Source organism: Gorilla gorilla, chromosome 1 (assembly GCF_029281585.2).
Source record: "Gorilla gorilla gorilla isolate KB3781 chromosome 1, NHGRI_mGorGor1-v2.1_pri, whole genome shotgun sequence".
NCBI classification, from domain to species: domain Eukaryota; kingdom Metazoa; phylum Chordata; class Mammalia; order Primates; family Hominidae; genus Gorilla; species Gorilla gorilla.
The window spans coordinates 195,217,315-195,241,409 of NC_073224.2; the positions used below are offsets into that span (position 1 = coordinate 195,217,315).

Here is a 24,095-nt window from a genome sequence, read left to right on the forward strand (position 1 = left end):
TATACTTCTTGGCCACCCCAGAACTGGGCACCACTCTATGGATGCTCATATCATACAGCCCAGGCACAACAGAAAGGGGAAGAGTGTGGTCCTTCTCACAGTGGGAGACACAGGGCACCTGGTGAGATGGTCAGAGAAGTGGACTGCGTGGATTTACAGAGCACACAGAACAGGTCTCTGCTTCAGCTCCTGCAAACTTTACTTGTTTAACTCCAAACAGACATATGCTGCCTAAAAAGGAACACATGATGGCGATTTCTAACTTTGTCAGAAAACTATCATTGATGATTTCCAAAAGAGCAATGGTCTGGGAAAGCAGAGGGAGCAGCCACATCCTGTGTGCTACAGGTTGCATGCTCAGCTCTCCTGGGTGCTGAAAACACCGGCGGAGGGATAGGGACCTGACTTCTCCACTCCAGGGCTCAGAGTGCCCTTCGGCAGGAAGAAGAGAATGAGTTTTGGCTGGTGTGTCAATCTAAGGAAAGGCATGGAAAGGCTACTAGTAGAGAACCAGCCTGCCTCCTCGAAATTGCCCTTGTGCCAGATCCTGCTCTCTTCTGCCTCTTGCCCATCATCCTCAGGCTCCAGAGCCTTGAGGCACACTAGAGGGGGCCTGGTCCTGAAGCCCTATACAAAGCTAGTTTTGTCTCATCCTGGTTTTCCCAATCACAGAATCAAAGAATCACCTGGAGGTGGAAGATCTTCAAAGACATCCTGTGCTACCCCTTCCAGTACTTATTTACCCTTTGGGGGACAGACCTTGTGGGGCAGACCCTTTCCTCTGAGGACCTTCCTGATTTAGAAATAGTGGCTTCATTCAGAAATGCTTTTTTTTTTTTTTTTTCCGAGACAGAGTTTCACTCTTGTTGCCCAGGCTGGAGTACTATGGTGCGATCTTAGCTCACTGCAACCTCTGACTCATAGGTTCAAGTGATTCTCCTATCTCAGCCTCCCAAGTAGCTGGGATTACAGGCATGCACCACACTGGCCAGCTAATTTTTTGTATTTTTAGTAGAGATGGGTTTCTCCATGGTGGTCAGGCTGGTCTTGAACTCCCGACTTCAGGTGATCCGCCTGCCTCGGCCTCCCAAAATGCTGGGATTACAAGCATGGGCCACCATGCCCGGCGCAGAAACGCTTCTTATGACCAACCAGCTACTGCCGCTGAGCTGCCTCTTTCTTCCAGGTCTTCTAAGGTAGCCCTCGCAATCCCATCTGCCCACCCTCTGCAGCCTCTGGTTGCCCAGATGTCCTATTTTGGAATCAAAGGCCCAGCAACATTGTGGAGGGAAAGGGACCAGCCCAGGAAGGGGCAAAGCACTTGAGCTTCCCTGGCTTCCCCCAAACACTCTCTGATCTGGACAAAATGGCAGACCGGACATCTCTGGCTGCTTGGCAGCCGTAGCCTGCACTGGCTGCTGCCTGAAACCCCAAAGTATTTCTCACTTGTTCTACCATTTGGTTTCTTCCCTCTTCTTGAATTGGTGCAGCTCATTTTTTTGGAGCCAAGTGGTCTGGCCCCTCATGCATCTGATGACACTTGGCTTTGTCGCCTGCAGCACGTCCCTCATTAGTAGCTGGGCTCTTCCCAGGCACAAGCTGGCAGTGCGTAATACCAGGACATCCTGGGCAAATGTCTGCCTGTGCCCAAGAGCTCTTCCTGCAGCGAGACATGACTTGGTGGACACTCAGGGTAGAAACGAACGGGTGAAGATATTTTTATGAAAATTTCTTGACCACAAATAGCATTTTCTGCCCATGTAGAACCAAATATTCCAGGAGACAAATGTCTAGTTCTGACTATTCACTTTACACTAAATGCTTAATCTTTTGCTAATTATGTATTTGTAACACTTGGAGTTACTTAGAAAAATGAAGATTTATTCACTGAATCATTTCTGACTGAGTTTTAAAATTCACAGCTGTCACTGTTTATACCCAAAGTGAAAGTACTGGTCTCTGCCCAAATGTCTTCACAGGAACCACAGCCAGTTACAACTCTTTATATATCGTGCTAGTTACTAGGAAAGGCAATTCCTTCAGAAAGCAGAGGACAACAAAAGACTATCTTTGGCAGCTTTGCCTAAAGCCTTTGGTGCTGATAACACCCAAATGTCCTAAAGCTGAGCAATCACTAATTTATTCATTGATTCATTCATTTATTTAACAAAATTCTCATTGAGCATCTTGTCTGTGCCAGGCCTCTGGGCTAGGGCTATGAAGAGGACTAAGATCTAATCACTGGCCTTAGGGACATCACAGCTGAGTGGGGGATACCAATAGGGAAACTGGCATTTATGAGGCAGTGTTATCAGGGCCATGGGAACACAAAGGAAGCCAGGTTGGTTGATGGAGTGGAGATGATAGGGGATGGAGAATCAGGAGAAGGATTCCTTGGAGACAGTGATGCGTGAATTGGCAAAACCATAGGGAGAAGGGAGGGGCTGGAATGTAGAATGTGGCAAGTGCCATGTTGGATAGTGCCATGTCACATTTGTGGCCAGGCAAGGGAGATCTGGCTGGGAAACAGGGATGCTGGGTCATGCACCAGAGCTAAGCCTGTGGAGGCAGGCCAGCCCAGCTTCTGCAGGGCTATGCATGTGCCAACAACCCAATACAGCAGGCATTTTTCTCATTTCATTTCAGAGAAAAGGAAGGCTCAAAAAAGTTGAGTAGCTCGCTCAGGATCAGATAGCTAATAAGAATAGTTTTGATTTCAGGCCGGGCGCGGTGGCTCACGCCTGTAATCCCAGCACTTTGGGAGGCCAAGGCGGGTGGATCACGAGGTCAGGAGTTCAAGACCAGCCTGGCCAAGATGGTGAAACCCCGTCTCTACTAAAACTACAAAAATTAGCTCGGCGCAGTGGCAGGTGCCTGTAATCCCAGCTACTTGGGAGGCTGAGGCAGGAGAATATCTTTTACCCGTGCAGCAGAGGTTGCAATGAGCCGAGATCATGCCACTGCACTCCAGCCTGGGTTACAGAGTGAGACTCCGTCTCAAAAAAAAAAAAAAAAGAAAAAAGAATAGTTCGGATTCCAAATCCCATATTCTTCACCACTAAGTCTACTGCCTCCACTCTGGTGGTGGACTAGGAAAATGAACTGTGTGTGGGCGCCATACTGGACAGATGAAGATTGGTGTAGAGGCCAGTGCAGGTGAGCAGTATGAAGACCTGAATTACAGCAGTGGAGACAGAATGGGGAAGAGGGAACACATCTGAATATTGAAGAGTTAGAATTGACTGGTCTTGTTAGAAGTTGGTTGAAGGTGGGAAGCAAAAAGACAAGACAATTACCAATATTTCTAGCCTGGGCAGCTGGGTACTTTCCACTGAGATTGGGACCTTGGAGAAGAAAAGCTTTGGAACTGGAATATCAGAAGTCCACTGGTGACATCTGAGGGGAGGTGTTCAGAAGGCAAATGGACACATGGGTCTAGAGCTGTAGAGAGGTCACTCAACTACTCTGTCCTCCACCCATAAAATGGGGAAAATAATAGTGCCCACCTCCTTGGCTTGTTGTGAGGGGTAAATGAGTAAAGATCAAGGGCAGTATCCAGCATAGAGTTAACACTCTATAAAGATTAGCGACTATTGTTTCTGTCATCAAGGTGGTAGGTGGTAAATAAAGTCGTGGTAATTAAAGTTGTGGGAGCGGACGAGGTGCCATAGACAGCAAAGAAGGAGAAGAAGACCTGGAGTTGAATGCTGAAAAAAAAAATTGACACCTAGGGGACTGGTAGAGGAATGGGAATGTATAAAAGACCGAGAAGCAGTTTCTAGAGCCATAGGAGGAAGCCAGGAGAGTATGGGTTCGGGAAGGAGGATGAGAGTATTCAAGGAGGAGGTATCATCAGGAGGGTTTGAATGTTTGAGAGTTCAGGCCCCATGAAGCTGAGAGGATGCTCTGTGGGGCCCATGCTCATGCATTTGACAAACAGGGATTGAGCACGTGCTAGGTGCAGTGCTGGTGCTGATGAAACAGCAGTAAATGAAACAGATGTGGCTGGGTGCAGTGGCTCACGCCTGTAATCCCAGCACTTTGGGAGGCTGAAGCGAGCAGATCACTTGAGGCCAGGAGTTGAAGACCAGCCTGGCCAACATTGTGAAACCCTGTCTTTACTAAAAATACAAAAATTAGCCAGGTGTGATGGTGGGCGCCTGTAATCCCAGCTACTCAGGAGGCTGAGGCAGGAAAATTGCTTGGACCTGGGAGGCAGAGGTTGCATTGAGCTGAGATTGTGCCACTGCACTCCAGCCTGGGTGACAGAGTGAGACTCCATCTCAAAAAAACAAAAAAACAGATGTGAGGTCCTAGCCACTCACACTCCATGGAAACTTTAGTGGTGCAGGAGACAAATTCATTCCTCCAATCCGAAGAGGAACTTTGGAATCCACAGCCTATCAGCATTAGAGGAAACCTCAGTGATCACTGGTCTGATCATCTCATTCAATAGACGAAGAAACCAAGAACAAATGACTTGCCCAGGAAACCACAATGAACAAGAGACAGGGCTGTAGCAGCAGGCTTAGTATTCCTTTGGCAGAAGGAGCCATAGAAATGGCATTGTACCTGGGAACTGTGGATATTCCATGCAGCCATTTCCAGGGTGCTAACAGCACTGATCATTTATAATTCTTTGATCCCAGAGCCTTGCAAAACCAGGGTTCCGGGTCTTTCTCTGCAGGTCCAGACAAGACTGCCACCTACTGGACACATATGAGAAGTGCGCTTCCTTACCGAGGTTTGCTTCCTTTTCCAGCAGGGCACTAGCATGAACGTGTTTGGCATGTTGCACTGCTGTAAGAAACAGACCAGTCAGGTGTGGTGGCTCATGCCTGCAATCTCAACACTTTAAGAGGCTGAGGCGGGAGGATCGCTTGAGCCCAAGAGTTTGAGGCTGCAGTGAGCTGTCAAGCCACTCAACTCCAGCCTGGGAAACAGTAAAACTGTTTCCCCCCACAAAAAAAAAAGAAAAAAGGCCGGGGACACTCAAATCAGCTTGGGCAACATCGTAAGATCCCATCTCTAAAAAGAATAAAAAAAAAATTAGCCAGGCATAGTGGTATGTGCCTGTAGTCCCAGCTACTTACTTGAGCCCAGGAGGTTGAGGCTGCAGTGAGCCGTGCATGCGCCACTGCACTCCAGCCTAGGTGACAGAACAAGGCCCTGCCTCAAAAAAAAAGGAAGAGACCAGTGTCAGGCATCTTCCTGACATTCTGTAATTAATTCTGTCTCTGATTTCTGTATACCCTGCTACCTTTTTTTTTTTTTTTTTGAGACGGAGTTTCACTCTTGTTGCCCAGGCCGGAGTGCAATGGCGCGATCTCAGCTCACCGCAACCTCCGCCTCCTGGGTTCAAGGGATTCTCCTGCCTCAGCCTCCCAAGTAGCTGGGATTACAGGCATGCACCACCACGCCCGGCTAATTTTGTATTTTTAGTAGAGAAGGGGTTTCTCCATGTTGGTCAGGGTGGTCTCGAACTTCCGACCTCAGGTGATCTGCCGGCCTCGGCCTCCCAAAGTGCTGAGATTACAGGCATGAGACACCAGGCCTGGCCCCTGCTCCCTCTTCTTTTTTTTTTCCTTTTTTTTGAGACGGAGTCTCGCTCTGTCACCCAGGCTGGAGTGCAGTGGCATGATCTCGGCTCACTGCAAGCTCCGCCTCCCGGGTTCACGCCATTCTACTGCCTCAGCCTCCCAAGTAGCTGGGACTACAGGCACCCACCACCACGCCCGGCTAATTTTTTTTGTATTTTTAGTAGAGACAGGGTTTCATCGTGTTAGCCAGATGGTCTAGATCTCCTGACCTCGTGATCCGCCGGCCTCCCAAAGTGCTGGGTACATGCGTGAGCCACTGCGTCCGGCCCCCTGCTACCTCTTTAACTACATCCTGTTCAAAGCTCAATGTTGAAACAATAAAAATATATTTTATGCACACCTTTTGTTTTTAAAGCCAGGCAACAAAGTAACTAATGTATGTGCTATGGTGGTATTTTTATTGCTGGATCAAGAATTACTATGGTGTGTCTTCCACTGGTATCTGCTTTCACCCAGGCCAACCAGTCCGTGTACTGATGTTTTGAAGTATCCCTGAGACTCGAGTCAAGCACCAGTGTCCTCAAAAAGGACGCAGTATAAGGCAAGGGCAGGATGCAGATGTTTTGAGGGGCAGGCAAATGGGGAAGTTAGAAATAAGATTTCCCCCCAAGATTTTCACTTAAATCCCCTGGAAGACTGTTTTATAGACTTTTATAAACGCTGAATAAAGTGTCACAGTTGAAGTGCTCATATACTTTTGGGGAAGTAATGCATCTTTTAAAAATAGCAAGTTTTTATGTGAAAGTCTCCCTCAGTATCAGAGCCTTCTGACTGCTGTTCAATGAAGCTGTACAGGACAGGTGGCCTCTTATACAGCAGGAAAGGCTAAAATTACTGCCCATGTCAGCTGAGAAGTACAAAGCAGGGCCGGGTGCAGTGACTCATACCTGTAATCCCAGCACTTTGGGAGCCCGAGGCGGGTGGATCGCTTGAGCCCAGGAGTTGGAGACCAGCTTGGCCAACATGGTGAAACCCCATCCCCGCTAAAAATATGAAAATTAGCCAGGCATGGTGCTGCATGCTTGTGGTCCCAGCTACTCGGGAGGCTGAGGCACGAAAATTGCTTGAATCCAGGAGGTGTAGGTTGCAGTGAGCCAAGATCATGCCACTGCACTTCAGCCTGGGTGACAAAGCAAGACTGTCTCAAAAAAAAAAAAAAAAAAAAAAGGCCGGGCGCAGTAGCTTTTGCCGTTGCACTCCAGCCTGGGTGACAGAGCGAGACTCCGTCTTAAAAAAAAAAAAAAAGTGCAAAGCAAAGGCATAATGTTCTGTAAGGCAAAAACACTAGTTTTTAAATGAGACCCAGGCAGTGCAGTGGCTCACGCCTGTAATCCTAGCACTTTAGGAGGCTGAGGCGGGTATATCACCTGAGGTTAGGAGTTTGAGACCAGTCTGACCAACACGGTGAAACCCTGTCTCTACTAAAGTTACAAAAATTAGCTGGGCGTGGTGGCACATGCCTGTAATCCCAGCTTCTTGGGAGGCTGAGGCAGGAGAATCGCTTGAACCTCGGAGGCAGAGGTTCCAGTGAGCCAAGATCGCACCACTGCACTCCAGCCTGGGCAACAGAGCAAGACTCCATCTCAAAAAAAAAAGAAAAAAGAAGAAATCCTGATGTATTTGCTTAACCCTGTGAGGGGTATGAAGCTAAGAAAACATAATTTTAAAAATATGGTTTACTATAATCTTAACAATGTTGTCTGTCCTTTTTTTTTTTTTTTTTGAGGTTCCCTGTAGCTGGGACCACAGGTGTGAGCCACCATGCCCAGCTAATTTTTGTAGTTTTAGTAGAGACAGAGTTTCATGGAGTTTCGCTCTTGTTGCCCACTCTGGAGTGCTGCGGCACGATCTCGGCTCACTGCAACCTCTGCCTCCCAGGTTCAAGTGATTCTCCTACCTCAGCCTCCTAAGTAGCTGGGATTACAGGCTCCTGCCACATATCCAGATAATTTTTGTATTTTTAGTAGAGAGAAGATTTCACCTTGTTGCCCAGGCTGGTCTCGAACTCCTGGCCTCAGGTGATCCGCCCGCCTTGGCTTCCCAAAGTTCTGGGATTACAGGTGAGAGCCCCTGCGCCCAGCCAGGTCTCAAACTCTTGGCCTCAAGTGATCTGCCCGCCTCGGGCTCCCAAAGTGCTGGGATTAAAAGGGTGTCCTTGGGTTTTTATCTACTTCTCAAAGCTGGTAAAAACAAGGCAAGTCTTGTTCTAATACTGAAGAAAGAATAGTATGGTGGTAAGGGGATGGGCGCAGGAGGCAGACTGACTGGGTTCGATCTACAGCTTTCTCATTTATCATTTTGAGACTGTGGACAGGTTATTTAGTTGCTTTGTGCCTCAATTTCCTCATCTGTAAACTGGGGATGAAAATAGTACCTACTTCACAGAGTTGTTCTGAGGAATAGATGAGATGATAAAAGAGCTTAGAACAATGCTGGGCACACAGTCATTGTTGGTCACTAGTAGTAGTTATGAGTTAACATTACCATTAGTATTACTGTTGTAACAAAGCTCTGTGAGAACAAGGACTTGTTTCATTTGTCACTATACTCTCAGTGCCCACCCCAGTGCCATTCTTTTTGAATAAGTAAATGAATAAATGAGAAACTTAAATCATTGAAAATGAAAACAACAAAGGACATTATCAAGAATGTGAAAAGAACCTACAGAATGGGAGAAACCATATATTTGATGAGCACAGAAACTAGAATATATGAAAAACTCTTACAACCCAACAACCAATTTTAAAATGGAAAAAGGACCTGAATAGACATTTCTCCAAAGAAGAAATACAAATGGCCAACAAGTCTATGAAACACGTCTATGTTCAACATCATTATTCATTAGGAAAATGCACTTCGCATCCACTAAGATGGCTATAATTAAAGAATCCCCAGAATAACAAGTGTTGGTGAGGAAGTGGAGAAATTGGAATCCTCATATATTGCTGCTACTGGGAATGTAAAATCGTACAACTACTGTGGAAAACAGTTTAGTGGCTTCCTCAACGAGTTAAACAGAATTACCATATGATCCAGCAATTCCACTCCTAGGTAATATACCCCAAAGAACTGAAAACAGGTACTCAATTACATGTATGTGGATGTTCATAGAAGCACTGGTTCACAAGAGCCAAAAGCTGGAAATAGCCCGAATGTCTAATAATGAATGAATGGATAAACAAATTGTGGTAGATACATACAACGGAATATTATTCAGCCACAAAAAGGAATGAAGTACTGATGCATGTTACAATGTGGGTGAACCTTGAAAATATTATGCTAAGTGGAAGAAGCCAGACATAAAAGTCATGTATTGTATAATTCCATTTATGTGAAATATATGGAATAGGTAAATCCATAGAGACAGAATGAAGATTGGGGCTTCCCAGGGACTGGAGGGAGTGGAAGGGGAATAGCTGCTTGCTGAATTCAGGGTTTCCTTTTGGGGGGATGAAAATGTTTTGGAACTAGATAGAGATGGTGGTTGTACAACACTGTGAATGTATACTAAATGCCACTGAATTGTTCACTTTAAAATGGTTAATTTTATGTTATGTGAATGTCATCTCAGTTAAAAAATGTGCTTTTATGAAGAAAGAAGTAAACCAAATCTGTGATTAATTTCTTTTCTTTTTTTTTTTTTTGAGACGGAGTCTTGCTCTGTTGCCTAGGCTGGAGTGCAGTGGCATGATCTCGGCTCACTGCAAGCTCCACCTCCTGGGTTCACGCCATTCTCCTGCCTCAGCCTCCCGAGTAGCTGGGACTACAGGCGCCCGCCACCACGCCCGGCTAATTTTTTGTATTTTTAGTAGAGACGAGGTTTCACCGTGTTAGCCAGGATGGTCTTGATCTCCTGACCTCGTGATCCACCCGCCTTGGCCTCCCAAAGTGCTGGGATTACAGGTGTGAGCCACCACGCCCGGCCAATCTGTGATGAATTTCTAGATCAATCATACCTCTTAGAATTAGGAACCTAAGTAACTTTACACAGCCAAGAACCGAAGGAAACTAACAATGAGGTTCTTGCCACCACCAGTCTCTCCAGGTTTCAGGGGGCCAGGGGAGGAGGTGTCACACATTCAAAGCCTTGTCCATGTCTGTTTGGTTTGGTCAGTTAGGGCCACTGTTTCCCTGCACTAGCGTCTCTAGAGGATTCCACTGTGTTAGTGCGAGAGTTCGCTCAGCTACAAGCCCCACTGTTGTACTTTGGGGCTGATGAACCATACTTTCAACTTCGCTATTAATATATGAAATGATCATTTTATTAGCAAGTCAAGTTAATTCCAGGTTCTAGGTCAAGTAGACAAAAATTGTATTCTACAAATGACCATTTTCCAAATTCATAAACAGTTCCATTTTACCATGGACTTGTTTCTTATACATATTTGTTAGCATATTTTCAGCATTTTTTTTTTTTTGAGATGGAGTCTCCCTCTGTCACCCAGGCTGGAGTGCAGTGGCATGATCTGGGCTCACTGCAACCTCCGCCTCCTGGGTCAAGCAATTCTCCTGCCTCAGCCTCCCTGAGTAGCTGGGACTACAGGTGCACGCCACCATGCTCAGATGATTTTTTTTTTTTTTTTTCTGAGATGGAGTCTCACTCTGTTGCCAGGCTGGAGTGCAATGGCATGATTTCAGCTCACTGCAACCTCCACCTCCTGGGTTCAAGCTATTCTTCTGCCTCAGCCTCCCGTGTAGGTGGGACTACAGGCGCATGCCACTACGCCCGGCTAATTTTTTGTATTTTTAGTAGAGATGGGGTTTCACCGTGTTAGCCAGGATGGTCTCGATCTCCTGACCTTGTGATCCGCCCCCCTTGGCCTCCCAAAGTGCTGGGATTAAAGGCATGAGCCACTGCGCCTGCCTGAGATAGGGAAAACAAGAAGGACAGGCTTTGGGAAGAAACTCAAGAATTCTGGCCATAAATTTAAGATGTCTGTTAGACATCCACATGGGAAACCACTTAGGGAAAAAGTATACAGAGATGAGAAGGAAGAGGCTGACCTAACAGTCTGGTAGAGAAACAGGAGAAACAAGCAAAGGAGACTAAGGCAAAACCAGACGGTGGGAGGAAAACTTCTATCACAGAAGCCAACAAAAGAAAGTGAGGGAGTGATCAACTGGGTCGAAAGCAGCTGGGAGGTCAAGTAGGAAGGAAATGGTAAAGAAATGAATAGCTGGGGGGCAATTTGGGGTCAAGGAGGGGTGTACATCCCTAAATGCTATAATTTTACCTTTTTGGTACATGTCTTTTAAGTCTCTTTTAATCCATAAATTCCCAAAGAGGGGCTCTTTTAAAAATGGAAGATAGAGAGCATATTTGCACGTCAATGGAGATGGTCCAGCAGAGAAAAAGGGAGAGGCGAGCTACAGAAGGGAAGTCTTTGAGGGAATGTGCTTCAGAGAATAAGCAGAAGAGAGGGCCTGTGATAGGAACCAGGGACACTCTCATAATGGGAAGGAGAGCAGAGGACGTGGCTAACCTGACTCACCGGTCAGGCAGGTTGGTGGGGGAAGGTGGTGTTCTTCATAGAAAAGGAGGTGACGCCACCAGCAGCTTCCTCCATCACTGACACCCACTGTAAGATAAACAATCGCCAGGCCCCCTAAGCCCCTCCGCCTCCGGTTGTCAGTGGACACTGCCCTGAGGATGCCACTTTCCCTGTAGCTTTCTAAGGGAAGGATGCTAATAACCTCCCACTCTGCCCCACACACATGCCACATGGGAGTGGAGTGGGCACCCCCGACCCTTCTTCCAAGACATTCAGTTTTCTCCGTCTCAATGCAAACAAGCAAACACAAAACCCCAGTGTCTGGTACAGTTCTTGGCACATCACAGATATTCAGTAAATATTTGTTTAAAGAAACAAACCAACCCTGCCCTTTTGAGATCAGTCCCTGTCACCTACTAAACTCTTCTCCCCGCAGTCACTCAGGCTCCGCTTGGACACAGGCTGCTTCTCCATGCTGACTGCTGCCAGCATCCTAGGGCTTCACTCTGGTTTTGCAATTTGGTATACTCAAACTCAAAGAAATTACTCTCTAATCCTCTCTGGTCACCCACTGTTTAGGACCACATGTAGGACCCGTAGGAACTTTCCTTCCCTCCCTCGGGCGGAGTTTCAGTGGAAACTGAAGGCGTGCGAATTTCTTCTCTCCCTTAACTTCCGGTCTACTCTGACCATGTGAAACAGTGCCCCCTAGTGGGAAATCATTACATACGCATTCTCTACATTTGGAGTTATAGGAAGACTATTTTGAAGCGCCTGGTTAAAAACATAATAATACATTCATTCAACAGACTTTTTTTTGTGCGCACCTGTTATGAGTCTGGTATATCTGAAATTACCTTGAGGCACGTAGCTTCATTGTTATCACATGATCCTATAACAAACCAAATGCAGTCACAGAGTCACGTTCCCACTGCCTCTTCCACGCTGTTAGTTGTTACTGAATAAATGCAGAAGGACTCTAACTTAGGCCGATATTGGAAGAAGCTGTGGCCAGTTACAACTCTGGAGGACTTCATCAGCATAAGAGGTTTTGTTTTGGTTGGGTGCAGTGGCTTGCGCTTGTGATCCCAGCACTTTGGGATGTGGAGGCAGGAGGACCACTTGAGCCCAGGAGTTTGAGGGCAGCCTGGGCAACATAGGGAGACCCCATCTTTACAAAGAATTAACTGGGCATGGTGATCTGTGCCTGTAGTCCCAGCTACTTGGGAGGCTTAGGTGGGAGGATGACTTGAGCCTAGGAGGTTGAGGCTGGAGTGAGCCATGACTGTGCTACTGTGCTCCAGCCTGGGCAACAGGGTGAAACCCTGCCTCAAAAAAGAAATAAGATTTTTTTTTCACAGACTTCTACTGAGCACCCATTATGTTCCAGGTCCTGAGTTGGAAAAAGATGAATCAGACCCAGTCCCTCCCTGGAGTTGCTCAGAGGTCTGGAGGAGAAAGGCATAGAGGTGAGTAATCACTAATGCAGTGCATATGTGCAGTACTCACTCACTCACTCAGCAAACATGCAATGAGGACCTAACATGCTGGGGACTGTGCTGAGGATATAAGGATAAAAGCCATGACGGCTGAGCTGAAATTGCACACAGTCTATGTAAGGGGAAGGTACCATTTTAGAGAACAGCGCTCTGATGGAGGGGGGTTAAAGGAGGGGAGGTGGGGGCAGGGGTGGTTCAAAGGAAGAAGGGCTGACATTTGGGCAGGGGTTGAAGGCAGGGTCAGGGAAGGGCTTAGAGAGTCAATGCTTAAGCTGAGAAGTGATGGATGGATGAGGAGGAGTGGGCAAGTTTGCCACACAGAGGTGAGGTGGGGAGAGGAAGGTGTCAGTGCTACCCAATCTAGTCTTTGGGATTGTTTGATTAAGCTTCCTAACATGATTCTACTACCAGGTCATCCCCTTGCTCCAATGCCAGTGACAACCCTCTGGTGCAGGGTCTGACTATTACTTAGGTCCCTGTACCACTCTACCCCTTCACTGGCAACTCCTCTCCAGCCAGGACACTCTGCTCCAGCTGCTAACAGATTTTAGCATAGCATTATTTCTCAACATACAAGGCCCACATATGCACACAGACCTTGCAGGGGTCAAAAAATACAAAATGGACAGTGTTGCTGAAGGAATAACATGCCTGACATTCAGTTTAAGCACTGCTGCTCAAAAATAACCTAGGTTGGAAGTGGCCCCCAGAGCTTTGTTGATCTTCCCCAGGATCTCACTTGCATCCCTGAACCTCAGTGCCTGGCTGCTCCTTATGCTCTCCTCCCTGGGCTTCCTGAACCTGGGGCTCAGCCTGTCATCCTGGACACGGGAGTCCCTATCCCTATACTGATGCCCAGACCATTCCTGCTTACTGGGGCTGTCTGTCCCGGTCTCCTGGGCCCGTCTGTCCTGGTCTCCTGGGCCCTGCCTACTCTGACATCCATAAGCTGCTTCATTCTCCTCACCAGGCAGTTCCCTGTGCTGTCCATGCTCTCTTCCTGGGACTATGTACCCAGCTGGGCCAGCACATTCTTATTTTGTCATTTGAACCACCCCAAATGCCTCCTAATTGGCCTCCAGCCTCAAGTGGTTCCCTGTGGCTCTGGCCCACCTGGCATAGCACCACCCAGGCCATCTTCGGAGGCACTGCACTCGCTCAGCCCTCACCTGTGCACAGCTCACTTTTCAGCGGCTCCATGCTGCATACTGGAGAGACTGCCACCTACCTACATGGCATTCAAGGTGCCCCTCCATTGCTCCTAGCCTACCTTTCCTAGACATAGACCTTTACCATCCCTTCTCTAAATCACCTACCCATTATTCCCAGGACACACCTTGTGCTTCCCTGTCTGCCTTCCTTTCTACCATTCCCCTTTCCAGAACGAACTCCTCTCCTCCTTTCGACCTTCCCAAATCCTCCCTATTCTCCATGGCTCAGTTCAAACACCACCGTCTCGGTGAACCCTTCCTTAATCTCCTCCTGTTGAAAATAGAATCTCCTTCCTCTGAACCACTATAGGGAAAGGGAAGGAAATTATATCGTTTAAATATCTGCCATGTGCTATATGTTAAAAGCATAAACTTTAGAGTCAGGCAGATCTGGCTAGAATCCAATAGCTGTGTAACCTTGGGAAGCATACTTAATCTGTGCTTTATTGTTGTATCTTGAAAAACATAAAAATACGTATCTTTACCATTCATTCGTGGAAACATTTGAATACCTAATATGTACCAGGATTTGTACTCTTATGGTTATTTTGTTGTTATTGCTGTTGTTTTGTTGTTTTTTTTTTTTGAGACAGAATCTTGCTCTGTCACCCAGGCTGGAGTGCAGTGGTGAGATCTCGGCTCAATGCAACCTCCGCCTCCTAGGTTCAAGTGATTTTCATGCCTCGGCCACTCAAGTAGCTGGGATTATGGGCACATGCCACCACCCCTGGCTAATTTTTTTGTATTCTTAGTAGAGACGGGGTTTTGCTGTGTTGGCCGGGCTGGTCTCAAACTCCTGGCCTCAGGTGATCCGCCTGCCTCGGCCTCCCAAAATGGTGGAATTACAGGCATGAGCCACCATGCCTGGCCTCTTATGGTTATTTTGAGAAGTAAACGAGGTGATGTATGGAAAGTGGCTGGCACACAGAAGTTCTCAATAAATAGGCCGGGTGCGGTGGCTCATGCCTGTAATCCCAGCACTTTGGGAGGCCGAGGCGGGTGGATCACGAGGTCAGGAGATCGAGACCATCCTGGCTAACGCAGTGAAACCCCGTCTCCACTAAAAAATATAAAAAATTAGCCGGGCATGGTGACAGGCGCCTGTAGTCCCAGCTACTTGGGAGGCTGAGGCAGGAGAATGGCGTGAACCCGGGAGGCAGAGCTTGCAGTGAGCTGAGATTGCGCCACTGCACTCCTGGATGACAGAGCGAGATTCCGTCTCAAAAAAAAAAAAAAAAAAGTTCTCAATAAATAAAAAACTCCTGGCCAGGTGCAGTGGCTCATGCCTGTAATCCCAGCACTTTGGGTGGCTGAGGTGAGAGGATCGCTCGAGGCCTGGAGTTCAAGACCAGCGTGGGCAACATAGTGAGACCTCGTTTCTGCAAAAAATTAAAAAGTTAGATGGATGTAGTAGTGCACACTTGTGGTCCTAGCTACTTGGGAGGTTGAGGAGGGAGAATATCTTGAGCCCAGGAGTTTGAGGCCACAGTGAGCTATGATGGTACCACTGCACTCCAGCCTGAGCAGCAAAGCAAGACCCTGCCTCAAAAAAAAAAAAAAAAACCCAACAAAAAAAAAACAACCAAATACTATGACTATTCAGTTTAGTTTCTTAGAAGGACATTCCTCAGGGTGATTTCTGTTTAGCCAGGAAGCATCACATAAGACTGGGAGCCACAGCCAGCTCTGGACCCAGGCAGATTCTTGTAACCGTTCAGGCACCCTAGGCACCCTGTGGCTGACGCAAGGCATAGGTGTGACTGACATTTTCTGAACCAGCGTCTTCCATCTGCCAAGGCTGTCTCAGACACTCAACATCAAGGCTCTTTGTGACTAAGAGAAAGCTTTTGAGAGCTGATATGCCTGGCTCTCGGTGCCCCCTTCTGCAATCTGGAGCAGCCTCCCTACCTTCATACTGGACTTCCAGGTGCATCGTGCCCAGCACCTTCAGCACGCAGTCCACGATGCTGGGGTGTGTGGTCCCAATGATTGGCTGACCAGACAGACAACAGGACAAGGTGGTTAGTCTTTTTTTTTTTTAAAGATGGATTCCCGGCCGGGTGCGGTGGCTCACGCCTGTAATCCCAGCACTTTAGGAGGCCGAGGTGGGCAGATCACGAGGTCAGGAGATCCAGACCATCCTGGCTAACAAAGTGAAACACTGTCTCTACTAAAAATGCAAAAAATTAGCCGGGCATGATGCCAGGCGCCTGTAGTCCCAGCTACTCCTGAGGCTGAGGCAGGAGAATGGCGTGAACTCGGGAGGCAGAGCTTGCAGTGAGCCGAGATCGCGCCACTGCACTCCAGCCTGGGTGACAGAGCCGTCTCAAAAAAAAAAAAGAAAAAAAAAAAGATGGATTCCCACTCTGTCACCCAGGCTGGAGTGCAGTGGCGCGATCTCGGCTCACTGCAACCTCCGCCTCCTGGGCTCAAACGATTCTTCTGCTTCAGCCTCTGAGTAGCTGGGATTACAGGTGCCCGCCACCATGCCCAGCTAATTTTTTTTTTTTTTTTTAGTAGAGACGGAGTTTCCCCATGTTGACCAGGCTGGTCTCGAGTTCTTGACCTCAAGTGATCCACCCGTTTCAGCCTCCCAAAGTGCTGGGATTACAGGCATGAGCCACTGTGCCCGCCCAAGGTGGCTAGTCTTTAGATCTTCTCTACCTGTTAGAAAGGAAATGCAGACTTCCAAACAGCCAGGTGCCTGGGTGAATGGGGGAGAGGGAGGGAGGGCAGTGGTGAGTCACTGGGCCTAGGCTGAGGCTGCCACTGAACTCTCTAGCTCAGGAGGCATTAAATGAGGCTACCTGCTAGAGGTGCAGGAACAAGGCCGGCTACTCTGATTGGGGGAGAGAGGACACAAGGCAAGGAGAATGGAACTCATCCAAGATCCTAAAATCTTCTCTTCCTCAGGAACCTCATCCCATCAGACAGCCCCTTTTTTCCTCTCTCCTCAAACTTTACCCATGCATTGGTTCTTTTCTTTTAGCATTAAACATCCTCAAGCTCATCCATATTTAACAACATCATCCTTCAACTCTGTCTTCTCCTTTGCTATTGCTCTTTTTTCCCTTTACATCTAAGCCTCCCAAGAGAAGCCACTTCTTCATCCCCTATTCATCCTTTGATGGGCTGGTACAATTTAATTTTTCCTGCCATAGACAGTCTCCTAATTCACCAAAACTTTTCCTGCTGGGACTATCTTTCTATTCTACCCTTACTGAATGCCTTTGTTGCATCTGACCCCAGCTGATCATGTCCTCCTTACGGAAACTCTTTTCCCTTGATTTTCCAACCCTATTTTTCTTCTATCACTGTCATTGCCCTTTTTCTTTTTCTTTTTCTTTTCTTTTCTTTCTTTCTTTTTTTTTTTTTTTTTTTTGTGATGGAGTCTCGCTGTGTCTCCAGGCTGGAGTGCAGTGGCGCAATCTTGGCTCACTGCAACCTCCGCCTCCTGGGTTCAAGCAATTCTCCTGCCTCAGCCTCCCGAGTAGCTGGGATTACAGGCACACACCAACCACACCCAGCTAATTTTTGTATTTTTAGTAGAGACAGAGTTTCATCATGCTGGCCAGGCTGATCTCGAACTCCTGAACTCATGATCCGCCCGCCTCGGCCTCCCAAAGTGCTGGGATTACAGGAGTAAGCCACTGCACCCGGCCCTGTCATTGCCCTTTTTCAAAGAGGCAGAGTGGTATGTGGAAAGAATAAGGACTTAGGAGAGGGTGGATTTAAATTCTTGATTGGTAAACACCTTTTACTTAGCATGTGGCCTTGGATAAGTCACTTAACACACTTTCCTGAGCTCAGTTCCACCATCTTTGAAAAAGGGAGAATAGTATCTGCCTCCATCAGCTATAGTGAAGACTAAGAGAGAGCGTGTAGATAAGCCCCTAACACAGTGGCTGGCATGTATGAGGCACTTAATAACTGGGAACTGTGGAAATAAGATAATAATGATAATCTGATCTGTTTTTAAAATTGTTTTAGAGACAGGGTCTCACTCTATCACTCAGGGTGGAGTGCAGTGGTGCCATCATAGCTCATTGCAGCCTCGAACTCCTGGGCTCACGCAATCCTCCCACCACAGCCTCCCAAGCAGCTGGGACTATAGGCACATACCACCACAGCCAGTTATTATTATTTTTGAATTTGCCTTTTTTTCTTTTTTGAGACGAGTCTCACTTTTTTGCCCAGGGAGTACAGTGGCATGATCTTGGCTCACTGTAACCTCTGCCTCTCAGGCTAAGCGATCCTCTGAACTCAGCCTCCCAAGTAGCTGGGATTACAGGTGTGCACCACCATGCCCAGCTAATTTTTGTATTTTTAGTAGAGATGGGGTTTCATCATGTTGGCCAGGCTGATCTCAAACTCCTGACCTCAAGTGATCCACCCACTGCAGTATCCCAAAGTGCTGGGATTACAGGCCTGAGCCACTGCACCCGGCCTGATGGTTCATCTTAAAGCCACTTTTTAAGCCTCTATCCCCTCTTTACTAGGCATGATGTCTTCATATGCTCACCATGCCCCAAATTCGGTTTTCACTTGCATCCGAGGGTACTGTCTGAGAGAAGGGCAAAAGCCAACAAGAAAAAAAAAAAGCCTTCCCCAGCACTGGAGATCTGGCCTCTTCACTTACATGCTGTCTACAAATGCACCATTATTCTTTCCCTATCAAATCGACTCCTTTAATCTTTTCTACAGCCCTTTTATCATCCTTGTTGCTTGTCTCAACCACTTTTAAGTCTGCCAACATCTTTCTGATCCTTAAGTAAACAGGACAAATCACTCTGCTGGGAGGCATGAACTCTCTGCCCTACCTTGGCCTTCTGGAAGTAACGCTGATTGAACAACAGACATGCAGTGGGAGGCTGAGCTCCGTTTCTCATGCCTGTGTGGAGTGCAACTGCGGAAGGTAATTGTAAGATTATTGCATCTGAATCAGAACCACAGGAGCATGCAGCCTTGGCTCACCTGGGCAGTCCTGAGAGTCTGCAGGGACAGCTGCTGGGCTTTTGGGGACTCGCAGGGCAGCAAAGCTATTAGACCTTTATACACTTGATTTTGGTACTTGGGATTGCCGTGGACCAAAGAATCCAACAGAACCTGCACTTCCTCCTGGGTCTCTTCTGACTTAGACTTTGCCAAAAATTCTGCTATGGATCGTACACCTGAGCAAAGAAGAGAGGAAATGCTAAATTGGAAGGGATTTATGAAAAAATCCCCACTCAAGATTACATAATATGAATAGGATTAAGAGCTCTTCAATCAAGCCTGTTCAACCAGAGCAAAATTGAGGCCTGGTTCTCATGTTGCATCACTGTCTTGTTTACCTTAGAGTTATGTGGCTGGAGGATTTTATTTCAGCATAGGCATGTCAAAATCTGTTTTAAAGTTTAAAATGGCTCTGCACAATTTACAAATAAAACATGCATTTTTTTATTGCTATATGATAACTCTTTTTTTTTTTTTTTTTTTTTTTGAGACGGAGTCTCTGTCTGTTGCCCAGGCTGGAGTACAGTGGTGCGATCTCGGCTCACTGCAACCTCTGCCTCCCAGGTTCAAGCGATTCTCTTGCCTCAGCCTCCCAGGTAGCTGGGACTACAGGCGTGTGCCACCAGGCCTGGCTAATTTTTGTATTTTTAATAGAGACAGGGTTTCACAGTGTTAGCCAGGGGATGGTCTTGATCTCCTGACCTCGTGATCCGCCCACCTTGGCCTCCCAAAGTGTTGGGATTAGAGGCGTGAGCCACGGCGCCCGGCCATGGTAACACTTGTATAGCACTCAGCAGTTTGCAAAATGGTTTTACAAATACTAATTCACTTAATCCCAGAAACCATACCAAGAGGAAGGTGTTACTCCCACTTTATGGATGAAGACACTAAGGCTTCGAGAGGCCATGGGGTAGACAGGCAGGAGAACCTTGATGAGAATGCAGGGTGGGAAGTGCTTTGAAAAAGGGAGATGTTCGTCAGGTGTTGTGGCTCACGCCTGTAATCCCAGCACTATGGGAGGCCAAGGCAGGTGAATGGCTTGAGTTCAGGAGTTCGAGACCAGCCTGGCCAACATGGTGAAACACTGTCTGTATTAAAAATACAAAAATTAGCTGGGTCTGGTGGCACGCACCTGTAGTCCCAGTTACTGGGGAGGCTGAGGCAGGAGAATCGCTTGAACCCGGGAGGTGGAGGTTGTAGTACGCTGAGACCATGCCACTGCACTCCAGCCTGGGCTACAGAACGAGACTCCAACTCAAAAAAAAAAAAAAAAAAAGAAAAAGAAAAAGAAAAAGGGAGATGTGGGGGATGGCATCTCTTTTACATGCCTCACTTCATAGATTATATTAAAATTATTGAGGGTGTGGTGGCTCATGCCTGTAATTCCAGCACTTTGGGAGGCCGAGGTGGGTGGATCGCTTGAGCTCATGAGTTTGAGACCAGCCATGGCTAACATGGCGAAACCCCATCTCTACTAAAAATAACAAAAATTAGCCAGGCATGGTGGCGCATGCCTGTAATTCCAGCTACTTGGGAGGCTAAGGCATGAGAATTGCTTGAACCTAGGAGGCAGAGGTTGCAGTGGGCTGATATTGCGCCACCACACTCCAGCCTGGGCGATAGAGTGAGACTCCGTTTCAAAAAAGAAAAAAAAAAAACTATATTATTTACTTTTCTCACCAGACTCTAAACTCTCTGAGGACAGGGACTATATTGTATTCATTTTTGTATCCCTAGCACCTGGCATATACCTAGCACACAGTAGGTATTCAATAATTTTATTTCAAATTTATTTTATTTCCTTTTTTTTTTTTTTTTCTGAGACGGAGTCTTGCTCTGTAGCCCAGGCTGGAGTGCGATGGCGTGATCTCGGCTCACTGCAATGTCCACCTCCCGGGTTCAAGCGATTCTCCCACCTCAGCCTCCCGAGTAGCTGCCATTACAGGTGCGTGCCACCACGCGTTTGAATTTTTTTTTGTATTTTCAGTAGAGACGGGGTTTCACCGTGTTAGCCAGGATGGTTTTGATCTCCTGACCTCGTGATCCGACTGCCTCTGCCTCCCAAAGTGCTGGGATTACAGGTGTGAGCCACCGCGCCTGGCCTAATTTTTGTATTTTTAGTAGAGAGGGGGTTTTGCCATGTTGGCCAGGTTGGTCTCAAATTCCTGACCTCAGGTGATCCACCCGCCTTGGCCTCCCAAAGTGCTGGGATTACAGGTGTGAACCACTGCGTCTGGCCTTCAATTTTATTTCTTGAGTTATTCATAATTCAATTTCTTTCTTTCTTTTTTTTTTTTTTGAGATGGAGTTTCACTTTTGTTGCCCAGGCTGGAGTGCAACGGTGTGATCTCAACTCACCACAACCTCTGCCTCCTGCGTTCAAGCGATTCTCCTGCCTCAGCCTCTCAAGTAGCTGGGATTACAGGCCCCCACCACTGCACCAGGCTAATATTTTTGTATTTTTTGTAGAGATGGGGTTTCTCCATGTTGGTCAGGCTGGTCTCAAACTCCTGACCTCAGGTGATCTTCCTGCCTTGGCCTCCCAAAATGCTGGGATTACAGGTATGAGCCACCGCGCCCGGCCTCATAACTCAATTTCACAAAAGATATTGGGCCACAGCTCAACAAATCTTTGAATGGATGCCTGAAAGAGGATATATTTAAAAAGGAGAAGTATTTCTAAAACCACTACTGGAAAATGTGAGCAAATGATGAATCAGGAGAATCATAAATCTGGGTCTTCCAGTGGTGACATGGACAGGAGCACAAAAAGCTTCCTGTTCAACCAGTTTCATGATGTGTTTTTCCTATAGCAGTGGTGGGTTCTGCCACCATGTCATTCAGGCCCCTAGGGAGACACATCTTGTCACACACAGTACCCACCATAGCTTTCACAAATGAGCTCCTTGTATGTCCTGCCAGAGTTCGCAATAACCTGAAGTAGTTTGACAGATTCCTTCTTGGCCTCCTCCTTGATCTTCTCTAGCCCAAGTATTTCCAAGAGTGTTAGGACACCTCCAACCTCAAGAAATTCTATAAGGTACCGATTACTGTCCAGAGGGATAGAAAAGTAGAAATAAAACTCTTGTCAAGTTCCTTTGCATTGAGCTTTCAAAGAGATCCCAAGGTCCCCTCTTCACATACTTTGCCCTCCTATCCAGGAAATGTCCATAGGTAAAGTGACACGAGTGTGGAAATTCTTCCTTCCAGCAGGAAAGACTGGAATTACATACTAGGGACAGTTCTTGGTTTTGCCATTCCAGCATCTCTTCTTCTTCTTGTAATACCACCTCAACTGTCACTTGGGGAATCACCCCTCTGCCACTCATGGGCCATGTAGTTTTGGTGGGGTGAGGAGGTGACAGGGTATGTCACCCTTCTGACTGCAGAAGTTCGTTTGGGGCTGGGCATGGGACCTAAACTGGTCCAATGAGGCTCAAAGCCTGGGACTTTCTTGGGAAGCTGTGGAAAGGATCTGCTCTGTTTTTGGTATGTCTAGAGCTCCTGAGGACCATGGCATACAGAGGTCTATGAACACAGAGGAGAAGAGACAGAAATGGGGGAAAAGACAGAGAAGGAGGCCAAGTACTGATGACATTGTTTGAGCCCTGGATCTAGTTAGGGCTGAAATATGTATTTCTACCCTCTGGGTTTTTCCAGTTAAGTGAGCCACTAATTTTCCTTTTTCTGAGTCCAATATGAGTTGGTTTTCTGTAATTCCCAACCGAGAGGGTGCTGACTAGTGAAGCGCCACTGGAGAGAAAGGGATGGGGGAGCAACTAGAGCAGGAGCCCGGTGGACATTACCTCTGGGCCCATCCCAAGAGCTACAAGGAACCCACTGCTAACAGGAATCCGTGGCCCTGGGTGGTGTGAATGCCAAAGACATCATGAGCCTGAGATGCCACTGAGACCCCCAGAATCACGCTAGAACAGAACTCACCTGCTTACAGCTGATAAGAAGATGCCAATGGACCTGAGAAGCTTTTCTAAACATGAGTTAGTCATATAGCTGTATGACACGTTAAAGAGTGAGTTTCAGGGTGGTTTTTCACACAGAAGCCAGAGCCCGTGCCTGGTCTCTGGTACCACCCCGGGCCCAGGGTGGCCAAGTAGCTGAACTGTGCCTCTTTACCCTGAGAGGAGCTACCAGCTGAAGGGGAAGTGGCAGTACACACAGGGTTGGGGGAAGAGGGTGCTGGCTGTTCACTGTTCTCCAGGAAGCTCCTCTGTGGCAGTTCAGCCACCTTGGCTCTTACAGGCTTTCTAGGGAACAAGGAGGCTCTGATGAATTAAGGGTCCCTGGAGAAGGCTGGGGGTCAATATCCCAAAGCTCTCTAAGCCATGCCCATTGCATCCTTGGTGTCAGCATAGTTCATGACTTTGTGCCTCATTCTTAGATTTCCCTAAAAAGAACCAGCTTCATCATTAATTCTCAATTTTTGTACTTGTTCAAAGTTTTACACTGGAGGTCACTATCCTTATGAAGAATTGGCTTCCTAATAAGAATAATAGGAGATGGTGGAAAAATTAAACTCTGATTTAAAACAACCTCAGTATTTAATGTTATTTTTTAATGTGAGTCTTTGCAAAAAGCCTCATTATAATAAAGTACCCAAAGCACGCATCAGCTCAGATACAAGGTATGAAATCAAGCCACAACAGAAAAGGAACCAGTCAACAATTACTAGGCTCATAACACATCAGAGGCTCTTAGAACACTTAAGAAATTAGCTGAAATTACTGCAGCTCATGGAGGATGACTGAGAGCTTCCAAGGCTGATAAAGGCTAATGTAATGGGTTGGAGGTAATGGTGCTTTGTTTGGGCGGGGGGTGTGTGAAGCAAATTATCTCTGCTGCACCCTGGTTCCCAGGATGCCAATAGAAGTAGAGACAGATTGGCTCATTAGGAAAGGCTCTTTACTGCAAAAATAGTGTTTGCTCTGGAGCCAGGCTCCCCTGCCTGTTGCTGCAACAGTTGGGGCCAGGCAGCAGCCCACGGTGGTCTTTTTTTCCTACATTGTCCCCACCCTGCTCCCTCAACTTCTGCCCCTGTTCCTTCCTCAGTGCATTCTCCCCTTTTTCTTCAGGCTAGGCTGGCCAACTTTTGTTTCTGTCACCTTCTGTTTCCTCTGTCCTGGGCTAGTCTTTTTTTTTTTTTTTTTGAGATAGGGTCTCACTCTGTTGCCCAGGCTGGGGCACAGTGGTGCAATCACAGCTCACTGTAGCCTTGAACTCCTGGGCTCAAGCAATCCTCCTGTCTCAGTCTCCTGAGTAGCCGGGACTACAGGCACGTGC

At 47.2% G+C, this 24,095-nt stretch overlaps 1 protein-coding gene across 6 annotated transcripts in view; it reads right to left on the minus strand.

The window, feature by feature from the left end:
• Window positions 1-24,095, minus strand: part of ARMH1 (armadillo like helical domain containing 1) — a 52,337-nt gene that overhangs the window by 5,917 nt on the left and 22,325 nt on the right. For all 6 annotated transcript variants that reach the window (XM_019017230.3, XM_055347225.1, XM_055347237.1 and 3 more), the window contains 4 exons: window positions 22,740-22,808; window positions 21,681-21,847; window positions 18,777-18,973; window positions 15,711-15,795 (listed from right to left, as the gene is read on the minus strand). In XM_019017230.3, the coding sequence (XP_018872775.2) occupies window positions 15,711-15,795; window positions 18,777-18,973; window positions 21,681-21,847; window positions 22,740-22,808 (518 nt within the window). The remainder of the gene's footprint in view (window positions 1-15,710; window positions 15,796-18,776; window positions 18,974-21,680; window positions 21,848-22,739; window positions 22,809-24,095) is intronic.